The 26841-nt window shown below is 46.2% G+C and overlaps 1 protein-coding gene across 1 annotated transcript; it reads left to right on the top strand.

The window, feature by feature from the left end:
* The first annotated feature begins 11096 nt into the window (after window positions 1-11096).
* KCTD13 (potassium channel tetramerization domain containing 13) lies at window positions 11097-26758 on the top strand. Its single transcript, XM_056138782.1, has 6 exons — window positions 11097-11537; window positions 13645-13814; window positions 21665-21754; window positions 21843-21895; window positions 22844-23039; window positions 26014-26758. The coding sequence occupies exons 1-6, from the start codon at window positions 11294-11296 to the stop codon at window positions 26248-26250; spliced, it is 990 nt and encodes a 329-aa protein (XP_055994757.1). The 5' UTR covers window positions 11097-11293; the 3' UTR covers window positions 26251-26758.
* The last annotated feature ends 83 nt before the right edge of the window (window positions 26759-26841 follow it).

Below are 26841 nucleotides of genomic sequence, written 5' to 3'. Positions count from 1 at the left end.
GAGCCATAATACAGCAGGTAGGGTGTTTATCTTGAATGCAGCTGACATGAGTTCAATCCCCAGCATCTCATATGGTTCCCCAAGCACCACCAGGAGTAACTCCTGAGTGCAAAGCCAGGAGTAACCCCAGAACATTCCTGGATGTGACCCAAAAAGAAAAAAAAAGTTCCAAAGAAAATAACACCAGGACCAGGGGGATAGCTCAAAGGGCTAGGGTACTTTGATTACATTTATTATTTCGTCAAAAGATGCACTATTATTGTTTAGAGTTTACAACCAACAATCAGAACTGCTGAAAAGGCATTGTGAAATAATTTTTTTGAATTTCTGATATTTTACTTATTAAAGCCTGGAGGTATTTCTGCCGCGAGCCAGATAATTATGAGATTGGTATCTGTGGCTCTGGAGCCATGGCCGTGCCAGAGAGCCGCTCATGGGGGGCAACTCGTGACCTTGGTAGGGCGTGAAGGACGAGCCGGAACGCCCCCCTTCCCATGAGGTTTCAGTTGCCCCGTCACCACCAGCTCATACCTGGCTTTCCAAAAAGCTCCGGGGAGGCTGCCATCTTGCTGTCCAGGGGGAAAAAGGTGGGGAAGGGAGCGACACCCAAGGGGGGGGGGAGTATTTTCAACTAAGAATACTACACCTTGCCAGATTGTACTTTAGAGTAGAATATTTTTCCAGAAAAACAAAAACTTAAGCAATTTATTACCACCAATTTATTATCACTAGAACAATGAAACAACAAGAAATTTCACCCAAAAAATAATAAATGGCAAAACACTTTAGTAATTACTTTTAATGCCAATGGCCTTTAATTTTTTTCAATTAAAAGGCAGAGTGGAAAGAATAGATCACAAAACAAAATACAACTTTGTGCTGCCTATAGAAAAGACATTCTGAAAGGTCCAAGAAAAATGCTCAAAGCAAAGGATTGAAAAATGATTCAGCAAGCTAATGGTAAATTAATGAAGGTAGGTACAAGGGCCAGAGAGAGAGCTCAAAGGACCAGACGGAATAGTTTGCATGCAGAAGCACTGAGTACCCACAGGAGTATCTCCAGTACCTCCAGCACTGCTAGTTATGGTCCCACGTAAAAACAAAACAAAACAAGACAGGTATAGTTATAACACTTATCCATACTGATACACTGTATTTTCATCTAAAATGGCAGTAATTGATAGTATGTAATCATTAAGAGCTTAATAAAAATAAAATTTTAAACTTTTAAATATATATCTATAAAACATTAATCAACTAGTAAGAGAGACTGACAGTAATATAACAATGTGGAAAGATAAATAGAGAAAGGAAATACTAACCATAAATGACAAATTAAAACAGATGGGCTTAATAGACATTTATAGAACATTTCACCCCCAAACAGCTGAATTTACATTTTTTAACTGCACACAGAACTTTTTTCAAGGACAAAACATATGTTGGGACACAAAACAAGTATCAATAAACTTATGAAAATTGAAATCATATGAACTTTTTTCTCATTACAAATGCTATAAAATTAGAAAGCAACCACACATAGAAAAACAATGAAACCTTGATACGTGGAGATTGTAAAACATGCTTCTCAGAAACAGAAATTTAAAAACATCTGCATACAAATGGAAATCAAGACACAATTTATCAGGACATAAGGGATGCAATAAAGTGATGTTAAGAGAAAAATTAGTATCAATACAAGTCTTCATAAAGAAGAAAAATTTCTAGCAGGCAATTTGACCTTACCACTAAAGCAACTGAAAACAATAAAACCAAAAGTTAGAAGAAGAAAAAAAATAATAAAAATCATAGTGGAAGTAAATGAAATAGAAGCAAAAACAAATATAATACAAGAGATCAATGAAACTAAGAATTCTTTTTTTTTTTTTACTTTTTAGGTCACACCCAGCGATGCACAGGGGTTACTCCTGGCTCTGCACTCGGGAATTACTCCTGGCAGTGTTCAGGGGACCATATGGGATGCTGGGAATCGAACCCGAGTTGGCGCGTGCAAAGCAAACACCCTACCCGCTGTGCCCTACCTGTTCCAGCCCCAACAGTTCTTTTTTTAAAAAAAAGATAAAATAGAGATTTAGTTAGGGTATAGAGAAGTTATAAGATGAATAGTGGTGAGATAAATTATAACATACAAAAATATAAAGGATTATGAGACTATTATAAACAGCTATATGTAAACAAATATGGTAACCTAAAAAATGGATAAAATTTTAGATAAATTCAACTTACCAAAACTGAAATAAAAAGAAATAGTACTATAAGGCACCTCAGAGATGGTGCAGGGTTAAGACAATATAACACTTGTCTTGTATACAAGCTGACCTGGGTTCAGTCCTCAGCACCTCATATAGTCCTCTGACTACCACCAGGAGTCATCCCTAAGTACAGAGCCAGGAAAAAGCCACCACCAATTTATTCTGGCTGGTGGTGGCTTTTTTCTCTGAGTACCACCTCTGAATATTAACAAGCAGAGCTCAACCCTCACCCACAAGGAAGGGAGGAAGGAAAGAAGGAAGGAGGGAGGGAGGGAGGAAAGGAAAAAAGAAAGGGAGGGAGGGAGAGAGGGAGGGAGAAAGAAAGAGAGGGAGGGAGGGAGGGAGGGAGGGAGGAAGGAAGGAAGGAAGGAAGGAAGGAAGGAAGGAAGGAAGGAAGGTGTTGAATCAAGAAATAGTAAGTATGGAAACTGAAACAGATAATATATATTTTTAAACCTCCACACACAGGAGCCAAAGAGGGTAGGGCACTTGCCTTGCTCACAAACAACCTGGGTTAGATCAATGGCACCACATGTGGTCTCCCAAGCCCTGCCAAGAAAGATCCCTGAACAGGAGACAGGAGTAAGCCTTGAGAACTTTGAGGTGTGCTCCCCCAAAACAAAACAAACCAACAAACAAAAAAAAGTCCACATATAAAAATGTCCTGGATATGATGGCTTTATCAGAAAATTATACCAAACTTACTTCAGTATAATTTTGGAGAGCAGGGGAGGAGGTATAATTTTGGAGAGGGGAGAGGAGGGGAGAGGAGGGGAGGGGAATGAAGGGGAGGAGAAGAAAATAAAGATAAAAATAGGAAAATGGGGCCGAGAGATAGTACAGTGGGTGAGGTGCTTGCCTTGGCAAACAGCCAACCCAGGGCACTGCACATGGTCCCCCAGCACTTCCAGGAGTAATCCTTAAGCACCACCAAGTATAGCCTAAAAACAAAAACAAAACAAACAAAACAAACAAACAAAAAACTACAGACATCTCTGAGGCAAAATTTCTCAAGAAAATACTAGCAAATCAAATCCAACAAAGCAACAAAAGGATCATACGTCATGAACTAGTTGGGTTTATTAGAGAATGATTTAACATACGGAAACCAATCAATGTAACACACTAATTCAAGAAATTAATGAGAAAATTATATGATAACATCTCTATATTCTGGGAAAGCACTTGACAAGTTTCAGTACCCATTTATAATTTAAAAATGGGACTAGAAAGAATATATAAGCATAATAGAGGCCATGTATTATAAACATGCAGTTCAACAATAAAAAAGTAAAAGATTTTTCTTTGAAATCAGGAGCAGGCAAGGTGACCACCAACATTTCCATTAAATTTGGTATTAGACATCTTAGCAGGTGCAATTAGACCAAAAAAAAAAAAATGGAATTCAGGGGCCAGAGAAATGGCCCAGGGGCTAAGGCCTTTAAAGCGCTAAACTTGGTCTAATCCCTGATACCATTTGATCCCTTGAGTATCACCAAAACTCCAATATACTTATTCTCTGCACTGCAGGCCCAAGTAGTACCACATCCTCCGATTCTTATGTTGAACCACTGGCCTGGTTGGGCAAGAGCACCCTTAGGCCCCGGGGCCTCCTAGCACTGCTTGGGAGGCACCATCCTCCTCCCATCCCCGTCCCCCACACACGTACACAAAAGAATTCAGACTGTAAATATACTAATTTGCAGATAATATGAGACTATATATATATATATATATATATATAAACCCCCAAAGATTCCATTAAAAAAATGATTAAAGGTACTGGAGAAATAGCACAGTGGAAAAGATGTTTGCCTTGCATGTGGACAACATGGGTTCAATCCCTGACATCCCATACGGTTTCTTGAATACCACCAGACATGATCCCTGAGTGCAGAGCCAGGGGTAAGCCCTGAGCACTGCCAGATGTGGCCCCCAGACAAACAAATAAACAACTCATTAGAAACAGTATGTACAAAAATTGTTTATAAAATTAACATTGTTGTAGGTTAGGGAATATGATTCAGTGGTACAGCCTCCCTCCCTGGGTTGGATCCTGGCACTACAAAAATAAATAATTCTGTTGCATTTCTATATGGAAATAATGAGTAATTAAAATAAGAAATTAAGGGGCCAGAGTTATAGCACAGTGGGTAGTGTGTTTGCCTTGCACACGGTCAACTCCGATTCAATTCCTGGCATCCCATATGGTCCCCCGAGCACAGTTAGGAGTAATTCCTGAATGCAGAGTCAGGAGTAAGCCCTGAGCATCACTGGGTGTGATTCAAAAAGTCAAAAAGCCAAAGCAAAAATTATTTTTTAATTAAAGCAGAAATTAAGACAGTACCCCCAGGGCTGGAGAGATAATATGGAGGGTAGAACAGCACTCGACCAGTGTTTGATTTTCAGCACCCCACATAGCTCCATAAGCAACAGATCAAGGAGTGAGCCGTGAGCACCACCAGGTGTGTCCCAAAAAGCAAACCAAATAGGAACTGGAGAGATAGCACAGCGGGCAGGACGTTTGCCTTGCACGCGACTGATACCGGGTTCGATTCCTAGCATCCCGTATGATCCCCTGAGCACTGCCAGAAGTAATTCCTGAGTGCATGAGCCAGGAATAACCCCTGTGCATCACAGGGTGTGATCCAAAAATCAGAAAAAGAGGTAATCTTTTTCATAGTTGTATCCAAAAATTTAAATATTTGGGAATAAATTTAACAAGGAAGTTAAAAAAGCAGTATAATCAAAACTACAAGACACTGTTAAGGACATAGAACAAAAGGGCTGGAGATTGGTCAGTCAGTGGCTAAAGCAGCTGCCTTGCAAATGTGAAGCCATGAGTTTGATCCCTGCTGCTCCTCGCCCAACCAGGTGTGTGTGCCTGGCAGCTCTGCTGGGATCCCTAGTGTTACAAATTATTTCCAGTCACAATGTCATCAGTTGTGTCTGAGCACCTCATATTAAAATGTGAAACCCCAGAAAGCACTGCACTAAAAACATGTATGAGCACTGCAGCAAGGAGTGTGATCCCAAATGAGCACTACAACTAGAATGTACACAGCATGACAACTAAGAAAATGTGATACCCATAAGCACTTATGCATGCACCGCAACTAAAGAAGTGAAGCCCAGATGAGCATCACGGTTGAGTGCATGAGCACTGAAACCTGATGTGCGACCCTGGGTGAACACCATAGCCAAGTGTGTGTGTAATCCCAGTCACTAAAACAACATCAACAAAGGGAAGAGGTGGAGTTGGAGAAATAGTAAAGTGGGTAGGGCACATACTTTGCACATGGCTGTTGCAGGTTCAATCCCTGGTACCACATATGGTCCCCAAAGCACCACCAGGACAATCCCTGAGCACAGAGTCAGGTATGAGTTATAAGCACTGCCAGGTGTGGTCCAAAAACCAAAAAACAAAAGGAAAAAAAAGGGAAGAGGGGTAAAGGCACAGAATAATACATTAAAAGACAGAAAGACATTTCATATACGTAAATGGGGAGAACTAATATTGTCAAAATACCCATCCTACCAAAAGTAATATTTATATTTCATTCAATCCCAACCCAAACTCCAATATATTTATTATTTTTATTTTTTATCTTCCCCTTCCCAGTCCTTTATTGTTGTTTTTGTTGTTTGTATTAGGATAAAAAGACCCGCGATTCAGCCGAAGAGAAGGACTACATGGAGGGCAGGATCCACAGATCCCGAAGGAAAAAAAAAAAAACAGGTTCCAAAAAGAGCCGAGATCATCGGGAAGTCCCAGATGGGGTAGGTACCGCATCCCGCCTCCCCCAGATGGAACCCCGGTGACCAGAAGCCTCTACAAGCACAGCTCGAGTATGCGGGAACTAGGACTTTTCCTCAAAACATATAGACATCCCTCTATATACAAAGTGAACCATGGGAAGTAAACCACCCAACGTTTCTCTCTGAAAATCATATTTAAGTTTGGAGCACGGCCACAGCCCAGAAACACAAGGACTTAATGTATAACCCAGCAGCTTGGAGCAGAAAAGTGAACGGGCTATGCGTTAATCCAGGCCATCATATCTGTCCGGAGGGGAAAGGGTGTTGCCCCATTCGCCCTCTCTTCTCTGGAAAGAAGGATGGCGGCTGCATGGGAGCCTTGTGGACAGCAGGTATGAGCCGGGGGTGTGGGGGCGACTAAAACCTCATGGGAAGGGGGGCGTTCCAGTCCGTCCTTCACGCCCTACTGAGGTCACCAGTTGCCCCCCATGAGCGGCTCTCCAGCACGGCCACAGCCCCAGAAGCACAAGGACTTAATGCAGAACCCAGCAGCTTGGAGCAGAAAAGTGAAAGGACTATGCGTTAATCCAGGCCATCATGTCTGCCCGGAGGGGAAAAGGTGTTGGTCCCTTCCGCCCTCCTCCCTCTGGAAAGAAAGATGGCGGCCACATGGGAGCCTTGTGGGCAGCAGGTATGAGCCGGGGGTGTGGGGCGACTAAAGCCTCATGGGAAGGGGGGCGTTCCAGTCCGTCCTTCACGCCCTACCGAGGCCACCAGTTGCCCCCCGCGAGCGGCTCTCCAGCACGGCCACGGCCCCAGAAGCACACGGACTTAATGCAGAACCCGGCAGCTTGGAGCAGAAAAGTGAACGGACTATGCGTTAATCCAGGCCATCATGTCTGTCCGGAGGGGAAAGGGTGTTGCCCCAGTCGCCTTCTCCTCTCTGGAAAGAAAGATGGCGGCCGCATGGGAGCCTTGTGGACAGCAGGTATGAGCCGGGGGAGTGGGGGTGACTAAAACCTCATGGGAAGGGGGGCGTTTCGGTCCGCCCTTCACGCCCTACCGAGGTCACCTGTTGCCCCCCACTAGCGGCTCTCCAGCACGGCCACGACTCCAGAGCACAGAAACCAATTTCTTAACTATCTGACTTTCAGTAGAAATACTTCCAGGGTCAATAAGTAAAATAGCAGAAATCCAAAACCAACATTTAATTCTTGAACCCAGCTGTAGAAAGCAAATCACTTCACAATGCTTTTTCAGCATGTCTGATTTGGGGGGGGCAGTAAACTCTAAATAATAGTGGTGAATCTTTTATTGAAACAATGAATCTAATCAAAGCAGATAGAGTGTTAACTAGAATTCATCTGCCCCACAGGGACTGGGAGGGGTGGGGGGTGGGGTTTTATTGGGGTTCTTCATGGTAAAAAATAAGTATTGGTAAAGGGAAATGTGTTTGATATTTGCATGACTGAGACCTAAACCTGAAAGCTTTGTAACCTTTCCCACGGTGATTCAATAAATAAATAAATAAATAAAAATAAAAAATAAATAAAGTGGAAAAAAAAAAGACCACAATATGGGCCAGAGTGATAGTACAGCGAGTGGAACACTTGCCTTGCATGTGGCTGACCCGGGTTTGATCCCCAGCACACCATATGGTCAGTCTCCTGAGACTGCCAAGAGTGATCTCTGAGCACAGAACCAGTAGTAAGCACTGAACACAACTGGGTGTAATCCCAAAACAAAACAGAACAACAACAACAAAACACCACAATAGATGAGAATTGAAAGCCAATAAATAAATCTAAAAATTTATGAGTTGTATGACAAATGATCCAAAACCATATGATGAAGAAAGGGTAATCTCTTCAACAAATGATAGCGGGAAAACTGGGCAACTACATGCAAAGTATGAAACTGGACTACTCTAACGCTATACACAAAAACAAAATGTATTAAAGATCCTAAATCATTAGTTATATAGGAAATTACTTAGGTGACGTATTCCATAATATTATCACTAAAGATGTTGGGTCTAGATAGTACAGTACGCAAGGTACTTGCCTCAGTGGTCTCCTGAGCACTCCTAGGAGTGATCCCTGAATATAGTGCCAGGTATAAGCATCTAACAACGCCAAATGCAGTAAAAAAAAAAAAAAAGGAAAAAGTCTTTGGAGACTCCATTCCAACAGCAACAACAACATCAACATAAGAAGTTAGATCTATCCTCATGCAATTGATTGCAGAATTATTTACAATAGCCCAACCGGTAGGGTGTTCGCCTTGCACGCAGTCGACCTGGCTGAGCCGGCTGACCCGGGTTCGATTCCTCCGCCCCTCTTGGAGAGCCGTGCAAGCTACTGAGAGTATCTCGCCGGCATGGCAAAGCCTGGCAAGCTACCCGTGACGTATTTGATATGCCAAACACAGTAACAAGTGTCACAATGGAGACGTTACTGGGCCTGCTCGAGCAAATTGATGAACAGTGACAGTGACAGTGACAGCTCAAAATGGAGGCAATGGAAGTGCCTCTCCAAAAATGACTGAAAATAGGAGATGTGGCACATTTACACAGCTACTCAAGAGATGAAAAATTTGACATTCACAGAAAATGGAAGGAGCAAAACAAGCCAGAGGGAAGACAAATATGATTTCACTCACGTGTGCAATATAACTGTAATTGATGAACACACAAAATAAATAAAAAGACAAACCAGCGGTGCAGAGAAAGCTCAGAGAAAGCCTATAAAGTTTCTGCCTTATAGGCATGAAATCAAGTTTGATCCCTGCTGCCAGCCCACATGCTAGGCATGATTCCTGTGGCACTGCCATTTGTGATCTCTGGCATTACAACAAAAGTGTGCAATCCCCAGTGTGCTACAACTGTGTGTAAGTACAGCAACCAAGTGTGCCACCCCTGGTCACTACAACAACAAAGGGATGTGGAAGAGCTATCAGAGGAGAGGGTGGGTGAATGAAGACAAGGAAAGAGTGTTTTTTAAAAAGGAAGGACAAATATGTGGGGAGGGAAAAAGTCTGATTCAGCCTTTGTGTTGCCAAAAGTCCAGCAAGGGGAGATTTATTTTCTGCTTAAAGTTTTGTTTGCTTGTTGATTTGGAACCTTACCAGAGATGTTCAGGGCTTATTCCTGGCTATGTGCTCAGGGATCACTCTCATGGTGCTCAGAAATCATATGTGGCGGGGTTGGAGTGATAGCACAGCAGGTAGGGCGTTTGCCTTGCACGCGGCTGACCCAGGTTCGATTCCCAGCATCCCATACGGTCCCCTGAGCACCGCCAGGAATAGTTCCTGAGTACATGAGCCAGGAGTAACCACAGTGCATCACCAGGTGCGACCCAAAAAGAAAAAAAAAACCATATACGGCACCAGGAATAGAAGTAGGGTTGACCATGTGCAAAGCAAGTGTCAACCCTAGTACTAGCTCTCTGGACCCACTGCTCGAAGCTTTATTAACAATCATAACATCCTAGTAGTAGGCTCCTGGTTATTATATGGTATCAGTAAGATTGCTCAACTATCCACTTAAATAGCATTACCTGCTGCTTATTCCTGTGCTATTCGCCAGCTGACAGGGAGGACCAAAGGAAGAAGAGAGGAAAGAATTGGCAATCTCTTCTGGTAGAATTTTACTTCTCCAAGTTACCACAGCCCTATTACTCCTCAATATAGGCATACCTCACTCTATTATGTTTTATTGTGCTTCATAGACAATAAAACTGCATGGGGAGTGGAGGATGTTAGGCCACACCCAACGGTGCTAAGGGCTTACTCCTTGCTCTGTACCCTGGAGCACTCCTGGCGGTGCTCCAGACCATATATGGAGGTGGTGGAGCAGAGGTGGAGGGGATAGAACAGGGTTCAGCTGCGTGCAAGGTAACCTTACCCGCTGCACTATATCTTTTTTTTTTTTTTTTTTGCTTTTTTGAGTCACACCTGGCGATGCACAGGGGTTACTCCTGGCTCTGCACTCAGAAGTTACTCCTGGTGGTGCTCAGGGGACCATATGGGATGCTGGGAATCGAACCCGGATTGGGCCCGTGCAAGGCAAACGCCCTACCCGCTGTGCTATCTCTCCAGCCCCTGTACTACATCTCTTGCTGACATTGCATTTATTTTTACAAATTAAAAGTCAGTGTAACCTTATGCCAAACAAGTCAAAAGGCACCATTTTTGCCCCTCTCCCCCCCCAACAACTCAGGGTCTCTGCGTCACATTTAATTAAGGTATTGCATATGTGGTGGTAATTCAGGTATTGCAAGTGGGCAATTACACGTTTAATAGGCTACAATACAGTATAAACATAACTTTTACATACGCTAAGAAACTTAAGTATTCATGACTCACTTCATTTAGACATCCACCTCATGTTGGTGGTCTGGCAGGAACCTGCCCGGGCGGGCCTGTGTCTTAGCACTGACGCACGCCATTCACTCCTGCCTGTCACTAAAGCAGAAAAGGTCCAGAGGGCAGCGACCACCTGCCCTGGACCACGGCTGCAAGGGCAATTAAATCGCTGTCAGTCTCTTCTTCCGGTGCTGCAGCTGCGACTCCCAACTTTCCTCACAGAGGAAAACTCTTCTGGGGTCTCTGCCCAGCAGCCCCGCGTGCCTGCCCTTCTGGGCCGCCTGGGGGTCTCTGAGGGGCCCTTCCCTCGGCCTCAGCTCACGCACCGACGTGGCCGCTCTCAACCTCACGTCCGAACCTTCGAGAACAACCTGCCCCGGCCGGAAGTCGCCCCGGGTCAGGCGACCCGAGTGAGGAGTTTCTCCCGCGGACAGGGCTCCCGCTCGCTCTGTCAGCGCGCGCGGGGCGGGGAGGCGGGAAACCTTGCCCAAACCCTGCCCGCAGAGTTCAGGGACCAGATACGCGACGTCGCCTGCCTCCTCGGAAGGGTGGCCGGACGCGACCGCAACTCAAGCGGCCCGAAGCCGCGCCCCGCCCCGCCGCAGCCCCCAGGCCCTCGGCGCGCGACCCTGCCGCAGGCTCGGAAACGACTGCGCAGGCGCCGCTGCCCGTGCCTGGAGGCCGGGGGCGGGGCCTCCGCGCGCCTGCGCAGCTGCTCCTCCCGGCTAACGGGCGCCGCCGGCGCGATGGGGCTGAGGGCCCGTGCCGCGGCGTAGCGGCTGGGGGAGGGCGAGCGCGCCCGAGGCTCCGGCCCCAGGGCTCCGACCCCGGGGCCGTTGAGAGCGGCCGGCGGGCGGGAAGCAGACCTCTGATCGCCGCCCGCTGCTACCGCGGGCATGTCGGCCGAGGCGTCTAGCCCCGCGGCCGAGGCCCCGGCCCTGGAGGTCCCCAAGCCCTCGGCTCTCGAGCCCGGCGCCGCCGCCGCCCACGGTCTGGGGCCGCTGACCCCCAACAGCAAGTACGTGAAGCTGAACGTGGGCGGCTCGCTGCACTACACCACGCTGCGCACCCTCACCGGGCAGGACACCATGCTCAAGGCCATGTTCAGCGGCCGCGCCGAGGTCCTCACGGACGCCGGAGGTAGGCGCGCCGCCCACCTGTGCGGCCCCGAGTCCCGCCGCCGGCCGCTCCCTGGCCCCCGCGCTTCCTTCCCCGCGTCGCCCGCTGCCCCATGCAGCGCGTTTTGCCCTAGGCCCGCTCGAGCTTCTTTTCTCATTCGTAGTCTTCCTCCCCTCCCAGCCCTGAGCAGCATTTACGGACGCGCTCACCCCACCCCCGCCCCGCAGCTCTGCCTGGGGAGCCAGGTAAGAGATTCCGCAGGTCACTTTAGAAATTTCCACCTTCCATCACCCCCCCCCCTCCCCCGGGCTGCCCTGCTCCCCATCTCTCACGTGTCCTCCCCCACCCCCACCCGCCTGCCAGCTGCCCAGGCGTTCTTTAGCTTCGCGCTTTCCGACAACTCTCCTGGAGAGTTGGAGGGGCCTGTCTTGTCTCGCTCTTGTGTTCTCTAACGGCTGCCGTCCACTCTAGGAATCCGTCTGTAAATAAATGCAAGTTGTACAAGTTGTAGCTGCTTTGGATTTGCAACCAGCGTGGAGGCCGGACGGTTCTTTGGGCAGGCAAACTGTGTCTTCTTGGATTGTTACACACAAGTTGGAGCCCCACGTGCCCAAATTTTGCAGGGAATGGGGGTGGGGGGAGTGAGTGGGAGTTAACTGTGACTATGAGAGTAGGGAAAGAAAAACTGGGGGGCGGGGTCGATCTTAATCTTCGACTGTTCAAAGGTGGAATTGTATTCAAGTATTTGGAACTTGCAATTTAGTAGATAACTGGTAAAGGAAATCTGACAAGGTTATCCTTTTGGAATTTGAGGTGGAGTTGTGGGAGGGGGTCCTTGGGCCAAGCTCTGCGGTGCTCAGGGCTCACTCCTGGCTCTGTGCTCAGGGATCACTCTTGGTGGTGCTCAGGGGGCCATATGAGGTGCCAAATTGGCAGTACTCAAGGCAAGTGCCTTAATCCCTGTGTCTTTCGCCCACCCTAGCTTTATGAAGTTTTTATGGTTGTGAGGGGAGAATTAGCAAACTTATATTTTTAAAAGCTTATGTACTTGCAGATGGTAATATAGTCTATGAAAAATATAATGGTTAAAATGGGAGCAATGTGGAGGATGGGGTAGACATTTTAAGTACATAGAATGTTTGGGTTAACACTAGAAGTGAAGAGATTTATTACTAATAATGTCACTGTCGCCTCCTTGTTCATCAATTTGCTCAAGCGGGCCCAGTACGTCACCACTGTGAGACTTTTTACTGTGTTTGGCATATCAAATAAAAGCTTGCCAGGCTTTACTCTGGGTAGCTTGCCGGGCTCTCCGAAAGGGGTGGAGGAATCGAACCCAGGTTGACTGGGTCGGCCATGTACAAGGCAGACGCCCTACCGCTGTGCTATCGCTTATTACTAAGACAGTCTATAAAAACTTTCTCAATGTGGGAATCTTCTGTAGAACAGACTTGAGAGGGAATTAATTCTCTGGCTGGATGCGTTTTTAAAAGGGAACCGAGGGGCCTAAGTGATAGTCCAGCAGGCAGGGTACTATCCAGGTTCAATCCCAGGCATCCCATATGGTCCCCCGAGTCTGCCAGGAGTGTTTCCTGAGCACTGCCAGGTGTGACCCAAAAACAAAAATATAAAAGGATGTGATAAGGAGAACTAACTGGATTTTTGTTTGTTTGTTTGTTTGGGGGCACCTGGCTGAGCTCAGAGCGTTCTCCTATCTCTGTGTTCATAAGCAGTGCTGGGAATCAAACCAGGGATGGCCTCCTGCAGGCAATTGTCTTTACCCCTCTCTAGTACTCTCTCTCTCCAGCCCCTGCATTTGTTTTAGTTTTCTTGTATGTGGTAGAGATTTGAAACAGATCAGTGTTGAAACCTAATTGTGGCTTCAGAATCCTTTTATCAAGAAATTTAATAGATGTGCCAGAGCAATAGTCCAGCTGGTAGGGTGCTTACTTTGCACACAGTCAACCCAGGTTTGATCCCTGGCACCACATTTGGTCCCCCGAGCACCACCAGGAGTAATCCTTGAGCATTGCAGAGTGTGGACCCCAAATTAAAAACAAATAAAAATTAGTAGCTCCTGAGCCCCCCAGTAAAGTTATTCTTTCTCTTGCCTTTTCCACTCTACAAGGCTGGGTGTTGATTGACCGGAGCGGCCGTCACTTTGGTACCATTCTCAACTACCTGCGGGACGGGTCTGTGCCACTTCCTGAGAGTACCAGAGAACTGGGAGAGCTACTGGGTGAAGCACGTTACTACCTGGTGCAGGGCCTAATTGAGGACTGCCAGCTGGCGCTGCAGGTGAGTGCCACCTTCTGAATCCCCACCCTGAGTTGCCAGTCTCCTGAGATGGCAAAGATGAACCCCTTTGTTCATCCCTCTAGGAACTGAGAAAGATGTATGGGTATTTTTAAATAGGAAGGAAAAGAAAATATAGGGGACAGCTTGGAGAGGGTGCCTGTGGGCTGGCTCTGGCTAGTCGTGATCCAGAAGAATTTATACATATTGTCCTTTGCTTGCCTGCTGCCTCAGGCAGGGACCCCTTCATCGCCTTATTGTAAGACCATGGTTAAGTGACTCTGCTCTCTGCTTCCAGATGTTCCTTCCCAGTCAATGCAACTGTTATATCACCACCCTAAAAGAATTATCCTTAGGAGCAAAGACCCCAATTTTATTTATTTATTTATTTATTTATTTATTGCTTTTTGGGTCACACCAGGCAATGCACAGGAATTACTCCTGGCTCTATACTTAGGAATTACTCCTGGAGGTGCTCGGGGGACCATATGGGATGCTGGGACTTGAACCTGGGTCAGCCATGTGCAAGGCACATGCCCTACCAGCTATGGTAGTGCTCCAATTTTATTTCTTCCTTGCTCAGAAACCCTAAGTGATTCTCATATACTAGTAGGGGGTTGGAAATCTAAAATAAAACTGAAATATAACTATGATCAGGTCTTTCCTAAGATCAACACTTCCCTCAGAGATTGGAAATTATTTTCTTCTTTAGCTTATTGTATGGAACTAAGTCCAACCCAGTGCAACAGGGCTGCGGGTCCTAGATCCCCACGTACTGCACTTACTTTTTCCTGTGGATTTCTTAGAGTGAGAAGAGTTTAGAAAGCAGAATCAGAACCCATGCTTTATATGCCCCCTTCATAGCTGACTAGTCTTGAGAGAGTTAGTTTCTACCTCTGGCATTCTGTCCTCATGTTCCAAAAGATAGGAAAATATGTACAGTGTAGTGAGTTTTACAAAGAGCTTTTTATTGTTCTGTTTTTACAGTGTTAAAAATGTCTTCTTCTTTTTTTTTTTTAGTGATACAGTTTTGTTTTTTGGGTTTTTTTTTTTTTTTGGAGCCATAGCACAGCAGGTAGGGGAGTTTGCCTTGCATGTGGCCTACCCGGACAACCTGGGTTCGATTTCTCCGCCCCTCTTGGAGAGCCCGGCAAAGCCTGGCAAACTACCCGTGACGTATTCAATATGCCAAATGCAGTAACAACAAGTCTCAAAATGGAGACGTTACTGGGCCCGCTCAAGCAAATTGATGAACAACCGGAGGACAGTGGACAGGTTTTTTTTGAAGTAAAAACGGGTTTATCTGAAACTTCTGAGGAGGGGGGAGGGGGAGAGTAGGTAGGGAGAGGGAGAGAGGAGGAGGAGAGGAGGGCGAGGAGGGACGGGAGACAGGCGAGAGAGAGCCCCCCCAGTACACATCCCAGAATTAAAGTATGAAAGTACACATCTCAAGGGGGGAGATGCAGGAGACACATGTGTGGGCACCATATACACGGACTAGTGACACATATGTGCAGCTAGTGATACAACATTAACAGAAGATTTTTTTTTCTTTTTGGGTCACACCCACCAAAACTCAGGGGTTACTCCTGGCTTTGCACCCAGGAATTACTCCTGGCAGTGCTCAGGAAACCTGATGGGATGCCAGAAATCGAACCTGGGTCAGCCGCATGCAAGGCAAATGCCCTACTTGCTGTACTATCGCTCTTTCCTTTTAAAGTTTTAAAGTCTTTCCTTTTAAAGTTGTTGAGACCCTTTGAACTATTCATGACATGATTTGGGTTACTACTTGGAGTTTGAAATATATTAAACTAGATGGTTTTGGAAGAGCATTCCTCTTTTAGAGTTTTACATTTAATATTTTTCTCACACCCACTCTTTTGTCTGGAGCATATCTACTGTGTGCTTGTATGTACAACTTATCCCCTTGTTTGAATTAAAAGAAACATTAAGGAAGTGGGGATTCATCCAAGGTCAAAGAGCCCGAAAACAGCAAAGCTCAGATTCAATCCCAGCTTCACTGACTGGATACAGAGACTTGAGTTCATTCTTTTCCTCTGTGTGTGGCACCTAATCATCACTGATCTTTTCTCTTTATTTTTTCTCTTTATTACCTGAGAGTGATAAATTTCCTGCCCACTTCACTTCCCCTGTTGATACTCTTCCAATTATAATATTTTGTCAATTGGATTATGTTTCTGCCTTGAAAATCTAAAGCATTGTTTTGTATACATAAATCATTTTAATTTTCATAAAGGCTACTGACCTGCTGTGGGTGATGGTTTGTGTTTGAACTCACTTTTTTTTGCTTTTTGGGTCACACCCGGAGATTCACAGAGGTTACTCCTGGCTCACTGAACTCAGGAATTACTCCTGGCGGTGCTCAGGGGACCATATGGGATACTGGGAGTCGAACCCAGGTTGGCCGCATGCAAGGCATACGCCCCACCCGCTGTGCTATCATTCAGGCCCTGAGTTCACTTTTTTCAAGATCTACTCATATTGCTGTATTTTTAGCACTCGTCTACATTTAGTTTGTTTGTTTGTTTGTTTGCTTCTAACTGCTGCACAGAACTCTGTGATGTGTATTTTATTTATACAGTCCCCTGATGTTGGAAATCTAGATTGCCTCCCATTTTCGGCCCTCACAGATGGTGCTGCTATGAGCATTCTTGAATTTGTGCCCTTGTGGGTCTTGGGTCAGGGTTTCTCTTGGTTGTAGCTGGGAGTAGAATTGCTGGATCTCAGAATTTTAGCAAGTATCATCCAGTTATTATCCTGAATGGCTATAGCACTTTATACTCCTGCTCAGCAGTGCATAAGGAATCCTATTTCTAAATATCCTCACAACACATGGCATCATTCTGCATTCTAATCATGCCAGTCTGATTGGTATAGAGTGATCTCATTTTAATTGGCATGCCTCTGAGTACTGATGAGATTGAATATCTTTCTGTGTAGTCACTAGCTTTTTTGTTTTCCTTTTCTCTGAATTGGCTGTTCAATTCCTTACCCAAATTTTCTACCCAATTTCTCAACTTCCTGTTGCTTTACTGGAGCTCCTTGCATATTTTAGTTTCATACCTAAGGAGAATGACTCCTTTCTGCCAAAGGCATATATTATACCTAATAAATCATCTTTTCTCTGAAGTGTCTAGAATGGGACTACTGACCTCTTAACCTCTGAAGAGTTAAGAGAATATAGTTATTTAAATTTTATTTTTTGCGTTTTGAATTTCAGGGAGGAACCTGTTTGAGAAGTCTGTTTCAAATAGGTTCTAGTCCTTTTTGTTAATATTTTCTCTTAGAATGACACCTACCCCTGGCATTTGGTGTTGAACTGAAATCCTGGTTAATTTTTAAAATACAAATAATTATTTTTAAAGTAATACATACTGTAAAAAAAATTAGTATATATTGTAAAAAATTTAGAAAAAACAGGTCAGATAATCAAAAAAATAAAATGTTGAATATTCTCCCAGATCTTTTCATGTGTGTCTGTGTGTTTATCAAAGTATGGTCATGCTGTAACATGTGATGGGGTATTTTATCTGTTAATAATTACCATTATTTTTTGTGTGTCAGTAAAATTTTATCTTTTATCCAGGGCATACACAGATTTCTCTGTTACAGAAATGTTTTTTTTTTTTTAATTGGTTCTTCTAGAACTCAATGTGTATCCTTGCATTAGGTCTGATAATTTTTTTTAAGTTTTTTGGGGGGTTCACACCCAGTGATACTCAGGGGTTACTTGTAGCTCTGCACTCAGGATTTACTCCTGGTGTTGCTCAGGGGAACTTATATTGCTCAGGGGACCTAAATGAGGCGCCAGGGATCAGACCTAGGTCAGCCTCATGCAAGAAGTGCCTTGAACACAGTTCTGCCCCATTTAAGACAGGTGCCTTACCCACTGTACTATCACTATGGTCCCTAATTATGTGGGTTTTTTTTTTTTGACAAGGTGGGGGAATGTGCTATACCCAGCAGTGCTCAGGGCTTACTCCTGGATCACTTCTAGTGATGCTTGGGAGATCGTATGGGACGCCAGGGGGTGAAACTAGGTTGGCTGAGTACAGACCAAGCACCTTGCCCACTGTACTCTCTCTCCAGCCCCAGCAGTTCCATTTTTCTTTTGATGCTGTTTTGTGAAGGAGACCACCAGTTGGCCATAATAATGAACACTTTTCAAATTTACTTAATTGTTTACTCATAGTATCGTTTGTTTTGCCATCCTACTCTATTTTCAATTTTCTGTAGATCAGCTGGAGAGTAGATATAGAAGTCTGGATATTAAACATTTTGGTTATAATAAATTTAGATAACTTTAAATGCTTTGTGTTGTGTTATATCAAGAGACCTAACCCAGATAATGATACTCAGAATTGATTCTTAATTCAGGTAAACCCTTCGTTGTGGTTACCTTTTCTTATTTATCTATTTATTTATTTATATGGTCTTTTGGGTTATACCTAGCAGTGCTCTGGGCTTATTCCTGGCTCTTGCTCAGGATGGGACTTGGGATACTATCTGAAGTTCCAGGGATTAAGCCCAGGTAGGCACATGCAAGGCATGTACTCAGGCCCTGTAGGTTTTCTTTTTTTTTTTTTTTTATTGCCAGCTATAACGTAATCTGTGTGATCTTGGGTACTGTATGAATTAATTGCCATTACTTATCATCCACACACCGGTTATAATCTTTGCCTGAATCAATTTTATTTGGATTGTAGGATAATACTGTTATTCTGCTGTCAGCTGAGAAATTCTTTTCAAATTTTAGAATTTGTCTTATTGGGGCCAGAGCAATAGTACAGTGGATAGGGTATTTGCCTTGCACACAGCTGACTTGGGTTCAATCCCTCACACCCCATGTGGTCCCCTGAGTACCTCCAGGAATGATCACTGAGTGCAGAGCCAGGAGTAAGCTCTTAGCACAGCTGGGTGTGGCCCAAAACTTCCTCCCTCCCCCAAAAACAATTTATTTGGTTTGGGGGCCACACCTGGCAGTGCTGAGGGCTAACTCCTGGCTCTGTGCGCAGAGAACCATATGTGGTGCTGAGGATTGAACAATGGTCAGGGTTAGGCAAGGCAAGTACCTTCTCCCTTGTACTCTTCTGCCCCTGTGCTGAGAAATTCTTTTTGTTTTGATTTTGGTGTTTGGGCTATACTAGTGATACTCAGGGCTTACTTACTCCTGGCTCTGTGCTCAGCGATCACTCCTAAGAGGTTTCAGGGGACCATATGGTGTGTTGGGGATTGACCCCAGTTTGCTACATGCAAGGCAAATGCCCTGCCTGCTGTACTATTGCCCCAGCCCCTGAGAAATTCTTTTTTATTGTTGTTGGTTTTGGGGGGCCACACCCAGTCATGCCCAAGGGTATCTCCTTGCTCTGGACTCAGGAATCCCTTCTGGCAGTGCTTGAGGGACCATATGGAATACAGAGAATCAAACCCAGGTCAGCCGTGTGCAAGGCAAGCACCCTACCTGCTATATTATCTGTCCAGCCCCAGAGAAATTATTTTTCTTTGGTTTGGGGCCACACATGGCTCAGTGCCCAGGGATCACTCCTGGTGATACTCAACTCTTAGCTGAGAAATTAATGATTTTTAAGGTACTCAAATTCCTCCTCTCTTTTTTTCTTTTTTCTGGTCTTAATGACTAGAGAGACAGTATAGTAGATAGGGTGCTTACTTTGCATCTGGCAGACCCTGATTCAGTTCCTGGCACTTCATATGATCTGGAGCCAGGAATGATCCAGGTTTAAGCTCTAACACTATATGGTCCTCTGAATACAACTGGGATCAAGCACAGGGCCATGCCTCAGTGCAGTCGGGTATGATCCCCAAACAAAAGAACTAAAGGGTTTTCTGATGCTATGTGTTTATTAGGTTTATGATTTTATCCTATATATAAAATATCTCTAATCATAAACCTAATAAAAACATAGCATCGGGAAACCCTTTAGTTCTTTATGAGCTGGAGCGATAGCACAGCAGGTAGGGTGTTTGCCTTGCACGCGTCCAACCCGGGTTCAATTCCTCCATCCCTCTCGGAGAGCCCCAGCAAGCTACCGAGAGTATCCTGCCCACGTGGCAGAGCCTGGCAAGCTCTCTGTGGCATATTCGATATGCCAAAAACAGTAACAACAAGTCTCACAATGGAGACGTTACTGGTGCCTGCTCGAGCAAATCGATGAACAATGGGAGGACTGTGCTACAGTGCTATTTATATTACAGCAGACAAGAGGCCCACTGGGATTCTTGTCTCCTGTTTATTTAGGCTCCTTTTCAGCAGTTCCCTCCCATTCTGAACAGGGTTGATCTAAGTGTCCAGTAGGAAGGATACTGCAGTATGATAGTGTGACTTCTTTTGTTTGTTTTGCTTGTTTGGGGGCCATACCAAGTGGTGTTCAGGGCTTACTCCTGACTCTGTGCTCAAGAATCACTCCTGGCATGCTGTGGCACCATATGGGGTGCTGGGGATCGAACCTGGGTTGGCTGTGTGCAGGGCAGGGGCCCTACTCACTACTGTTGCTCCAGCCCCTGACAGTGTGACTTCTAAAGCTAAGTCAGAAGAGCTGCGCGGTTGCTAGCAGGTCACTCAGTCTGGCAGAGTCAGTTGCTGTGTGGAGACTCCCAAGCAGCTCTCAGAACACCCAACTCCCAGCTTTCTGTCAACTGTCTCAGAAGTGGATCCTCTAGACCTAGTCAAGTCTTCAGGTAATTACCACACTGATCAATATCTGGACTTTAACTTCAGGAACGAACCTAAGCCAGAACCACTGAACTAAACTAGGAATAGGCCCTGAATACTACCTGGTTTTGCCTAAAACCAAAAAAAAATTAACAAATGATTTCTGAGGGGCCAAAAGATAGTACAGTGATTAGGGTTCATGCACCCAGCCAAGTTTGACTCCATGGCCCCACATAGTCCCCTAAGTATTGCAAGGTCTGGAGATGGAGCCCCCTGAGCACTGCTGGTGTGGCCTGGATAATCCCTGACATCATCACCTCCTCAGGCCCTTGCATGGAACTGTTGGCCCAGTGAGGCCCCTTTTGGGAGGCCCTCCTCCAAATTAATAAAACTTGTTTAAAAAATAAATAGCTTCCAGGACTTCAGGGCACTTTTCGTGCCCTAGAAATAAAACTTAGTCTAAATATAAAGCTTAGGATATGGTTGTAAAATTCTTAAATATATGAGAAATACCCAAGATGATATCAGTGAATTATTTGATCAAGAAATGGCACTTCTAAGAAACTGAAGGGTGTTACTCCAGAACAATCTCAGCACATGCCCACTAGAGAAAATGAAGGAGAAAGAAGCCTGTGGTTCTGAGTCAGCCTGAGCACCTCGCTCAGACCATCTCCCTTACTCTACAGACGCAGGTGAGCATTCTATGGACATGGCACCTCTCCCCTTTGTTGAAGGAAAGGTGAATGGTCCAGAGCAATAGTACAGCAGATAGAGCGTTTGCCTGGCTGACATGGGTTTGATCCCCAGCATCCCATATGGTCCTGAGCATTGCCAGGAGTGCCCCCTGAGTGCAGAGCCAGGAGTAACCCCCGAACACTGCTGGGTGTGCCCCAAAAATCAAAAAATAAATTTTAAAAATTTAAATTAAGTGGGGTTTATGAGGCTCAACGACAGGACAGATAGTACAGCTGGTAGGGTCTTGCCTTGCATTGAGATTCAGTTCTTGTCACTCCTATGATTCCCTGAGCCTACACTAGGAGAGCACGGAGCAAGCCAGGAGGAGGTCCTGAGCAACACCAGGTGCCCCCCCACCAAAAAAAAGTGGGGCCTAATGTCAGGGGCCTTTAGCCGTTCTTTTAACCACCTTCCGCTTCTTCTCCAGCAAAAAAGGGAGAACCTGTCCCCGCTGTGCCTCATCCCCATGGTGACTTCTCCCCGGGAGGAGCAGCAGCTCCTGGCCAGCACCTCCAAGGTGAGGCCCCTGAGCCCTGTAGGGAGGAGGTGGGGACCTCACCCTGCGGCCTCATCCCCATTCTTCTCCATCCTCTTTCCCCCAACAGCCCGTGGTGAAGCTTCTGCACAACCGGAGTAACAACAAATACTCCTACACCAGGTGACGCCATCGGGTGGGAGGTAACCTGGGTTGGGATCTTGGGCTAAGTCACAGCACCTGGTCAGAGGAGTGCTGTCCCCACACAGAGAGCCCCCAAATGCAAATTCCAGCTCCACCCACTGGATATTTTCGATACTGGTGAGCTTCATTTTTATCAGAAACTGGGGTTCTGATGAGGAGTAGTTAGCAGTAATAAGCATTTACAGTAGGCATTGCTCTTACATGTTTGGCATCCCTTACTTTGCATAGTCGTCACAATTGTTTGGGGTTGGTACTGTTGGAATCTCCAAGAGCTCAGTCTCTGAGAAGTAAAATAACTTTATACTTGAACTCAATTAAAATTGGTGGAGCCAGAGAGATAGTACAGCGGGTAAGGCTGCCTTGCATGCTGCCAACCCAGGTTTGATCCTCAGCATTCCATAAGGTTCCCCAAGCACTTTGAAGAGTAAACCCTGAGCACCACCAGGTGTGACACACACACACACACACCAAAAAAAAAAAAATGGTGGAACTAGGATGCCAGACCTGACTCCAAAATCCACACAGGAAGCCATTCTGGTAGACTGGGATTTGTTCAACATATGCAACTTCTGAGGCTGATGAGATAGTTTAGCTGGTAGGGCATTTGCCTCATTCATGGCCAACAGGGGTTCAATCCTTGGCATCCTATACTGCCCCCAGGAGTGACTCCTGAGTGCAGAGGCAGGAGTGACCCCTGAGCATCCCCTGCTGTGGCCCAAAAACCAAAACTAAACTTAAAAGAAATGATTACATTTTTTAAAAATGCAACTTCCTTTCTGAGGCCCACTTGGTCTGCCCTTGAGTTGGAAGAGGCGCCCCCTGCAGATCAGAAACTCCTGGGACCCCAGGGTGCTGGCCTCTGCAGGCAGGCAGGGAGACAGAGGGAAGGAAGCCAGTTCCTAAGATCTTTTGGCCCCTGATCCTCAGCACTTCAGATGACAACCTGCTCAAGAACATCGAGCTGTTTGACAAACTGGCCCTGCGCTTCCATGGGCGGCTGCTCTTCCTTAAGGATGTCCTGGGGGATGAGATCTGCTGCTGGTCTTTCTACGGGCAGGGCCGCAAAATCGCAGAGGTGTGCTGCACCTCCATCGTCTATGCTACAGAGAAGAAGCAGACCAAGGTCAGAAGGGGGCTCGGGAAGAACTGTGGGGGGTGGGGGGTTGACCCCCCGGACCAGAGCAGCTCAGCTGGTCAGGCACGGGGAATCTTTCTGGGAGTAGGGGTTCAGATTCTATAGTCTTAGCTGGGTCCCCTTGGGCAAGTTAACCTACTCTATGGGTCTCCATTTCCCTATCTGTGAAATAAGATGTTGAATTCAAGTGGGGTTTTGGGTGACCCCCTAAAATAGTATGCCTATTGGAAGCATGTGTGTGTCCATTTTTTGTTAGACTTTCTGAAGGGCACATGACCCAAAATAGGTACTTAAAACTCAGCATCTCAGGGCCTTAGAGATGCACAGTGGGTAAGGCATTTGCCTGGCATGTGGCCAACCTGGGTTCAATACCCAGCACCTGATCTAAACCCCGCCCCGCTTAAAAAAAAATCAAGACCTCAGGACTGTATAGGTAGTACATGTAGTGGGTAAGGTGCTTGCCTTGTGTGTAGTCAGTCTTGGGTTGTATCCCCAGCACCCCTTATGGGCCTCCAAGCCCACCAGGAATGATTCCAAGCACAGAGCTAGGAGTGAGCCCTGAGCACTGCCATGTGTGCACCTCCCCCTACCCCCCAAAAATCCAAAATTTGATTTCAGAATAGTCAGATCTCTTAGAAACACTGCCTTTCAGTCCTGAATCATGAACCCAACAATCATCAGCTAATACTCTCTGAGTACCCCAATGAACACATGTGCTAGTACCACAGCTAAAGGAGTGTGGCCCTCCACCCTGGCTCATGAGCACCAAAACCTGACGTGCAACCCCTGGTAAATATCACAACTAAAATGTGCAAGCACTACACCCAGTCACAGCTGAGGGAGGGAGTAAAAATAACCTAACAGCTGCTAAAGTCTGTGTCTCTTCACCCTCTCTGTGACTACACAAAAACACTAACTAAAAAGGAAGCATGGGGACTGGAGCGATAGCACAGCGGGTAGAGTGTTTGCCTTGCACGCAGCCGACCCAAGTTCGATTCCCAGCATCCCATATGGTCCTCTGAGCACCACCAGGAGTAATTCCTGAGTGCAGAGCCAGGAGTAACCTGTGCATTGCCGGGTGTGACCCAAAAAGCAAAAAAATTAATTAAAAAGGAAGCATGCCCAACAAACTGAGCAAAAGTGTTAACCAAAGAAAGTGATGCTTAGCTAGAGGCTTAGAGATTTAGTTCATTAGGCAGACTTGTTTGCTTAGAGATTTTAAGATATTATTGTGATCACTCTTACTATGATAGGGCTGGAGCGATAGCACAGCGGGTAGGGCGTTCGCCTTACCAGCGGCCAACATGGCCGACCCGAGTTCGATTCCTCCGCCCCTCTCGGAGAGCCCGGCAAGCTACCGAGAGTATTGGATATGCCAGACACAGTAACAACAAAGTCTCCAATGGAGACGTTACTGGGCCCGCTCGAGCAAATCGACGATCAACGGGAGGGCCTTTACCTTTACCTTTACCTTACTATGATCAGAAGGGACCAGGTTATTAAGATGGTCAAGGGAATAACATGGCAGAGGGCTTGCAATTACTCAGTATTTTTTCACTGAGATTTCAAGCCTGGCACAGTGCTTAGCCAAAAGTAGGGAGGCTGCAGTGCTTGCACACCTTTCTCTAATTGCTTGCACACCTTTCTTTAATTGTGCTTATTGGAGATCACACCCTTTCGTTCTGGGGAGCACACACATCTGGCTGTGGTGTAGCCAGAAATTGCTTGTGGTGCACCAGGGATCAGACTCATGACCTCACACTTGTAAGTCAGGTGTTTTAGCCACTGTACCATCTCCTGGACCTTTGGTATTAGCTCCTTGAGGCTAGCTTGGGCTATATCTTCTTTCCTGATCACTAGCATTACCCAGGCCTTTAATCATGTGGTGGTAATTAGGGAATATGGAAAGGAAAGGAATGAAGGAATAGATGAACAGAGTGACTGATCATCACACCAACTCCTGAATTTCATCACACCAAGTCCTGAATTATATACTTCCCTTGGAAGCCAGGAAGGTAACCAGTAGTTAGCATGCAGCTTTTTGCAAGTCTGTTCATTGTCCCTCCGAAATACACAAAGATACCTGCCAGTCACGTTTGCTTTATCCCTTTCTACTCTTCCCTCACCACTGTGCCTCAGATCATTGGCTTCCTCGATACTGATCATGCCTTCACACAGAGCACACTCCTGCCCCAGAGCCTGTCCCAGAGCTCCCACATGACTGTCTCTCACCACCCCCCATGTTCCTCCCTCCCCTCCACTGGCCTTTGCTTGAGTCACTTCTCTGAGTGTTCTTTAAAATTTTGCTATTCCTGGCCATGACCATCCCCCTGCTTTTTTTTTCTTTCTTTCTTTGGGTTACACCCAGCAATGCTCAGGGGTTACTCCTGGCTCTGCACTTGGGAATTACTCCTGGCGGTGCTCAGGGGACTATATGGGATGCTGGGGATTGAACCTGGGTCAGCAGTGTACAAGGCAAACGCCCTCCCTGCTCAACTATCACTCTGTGCCCCCCCCATTCTTTTTTTCTTGTTGTATTCTTCTTTCTTTCCCCTGTAATATTCTCCATCAGCTGATAGTTTATAATTAATCAGTTGTGTGTCTCCATCCTCCACCTAGAATGGAGACTACATGTGGGCCAGAACTTACTTTATGCCTGCTTCTGTTTTCCCACTGCTGAGACCCACACCTGTAGCTACAGAGAAGTCACTCAACATGCCAATGAGTGTCATACCATGACACGAGAGCAAATAAGAGGAGAAATAACTCTGCCTAATTCCAGAAGTGTACCCTGCAGTATTAATGTGACTTATTGAGTAAAGAAGTAACCAAGAGGGCAATCCAGGCCAAAGAACCCCTGATTGTGAAAGCTAGAAGACTTTTGGGGACAGGTGGGCCCCCAGGGGGCAGACTGTGATGCTGGGCTGGACAGTAGGAGCTGGGGGTTGCTGACCTTTTGCAGGTGGAATTCCCAGAGGCGCGAATCTTTGAGGAAACCCTGAACATTCTGATCTACGAGACGCCCCGGGGTCCAGACCCCGCTCTCCTGGAGGCCACAGGGGGTGCCGCTGGAGGTGGTGCGCCAGGTCGAGGGGAAGACGAGGAGAACCGGGAGCATCGTGTCCGCAGGATCCACGTCCGGCGCCACATCACCCACGACGAGCGTCCTCATGGCCAACAGATTGTCTTCAAGGACTGACCTTTGACCCTTGCCCCTCTTTTCTTCTGCCACTGGGACCAAGCACCTTCCCCTTTCTAAACCTTTACCACGACTTTGCTGGCCAAGTCGCGGGCTCGCCTCTGTCCTCCATTGCATGATACAGTTCACTTTGGCCCTTTTCCAGTCCTTCCTCTGTCAGTGCTAATAATATTGTATACTCCAATCCCTCCTCTCAGTTGGAGCCTTTCAGAAGGCCCTAAATTTGTTCCCTTGTCCTGCTCCCTTTCCTAGAATGACTTAGAAACTCTCTCCCTCCCCCCCATACACTGTACATGCCAAAGTGATGAGCAGCCCCTCGTGATCCCACCTCTTCTGTGCTGCTTCCCCGCTGCTGTATTCTCTCACCCCGATCCTCACCCCATCTTTGTCCTTCCTCCTTAACTTTGTACGAGGCTGGCCAAGGTCTGCACCGGCCAAGCTGTCTTCTTTGTTTGTTTCATATTATTTATTATTTTGATTTTCTATTAAATTATTGGAATAAAGTTGATTTTGGGGGTCTGGTACTGGCTCTCAGGAAAGGGCCAGGGAGATCTTTCAGGTGGGAAGGAGGAGACATGAGCCCCAAACCCT

This window comes from Sorex fumeus, unplaced genomic scaffold (assembly GCF_029834395.1).
Source record: "Sorex fumeus unplaced genomic scaffold, SorFum_2.1 ptg000130l, whole genome shotgun sequence".
Classification (NCBI taxonomy): Eukaryota; Metazoa; Chordata; class Mammalia; order Eulipotyphla; family Soricidae; genus Sorex; species Sorex fumeus.
Note: the sequence above shows the minus strand (reverse complement) of the source record. Positions and strands in the feature narration are given on the sequence as shown.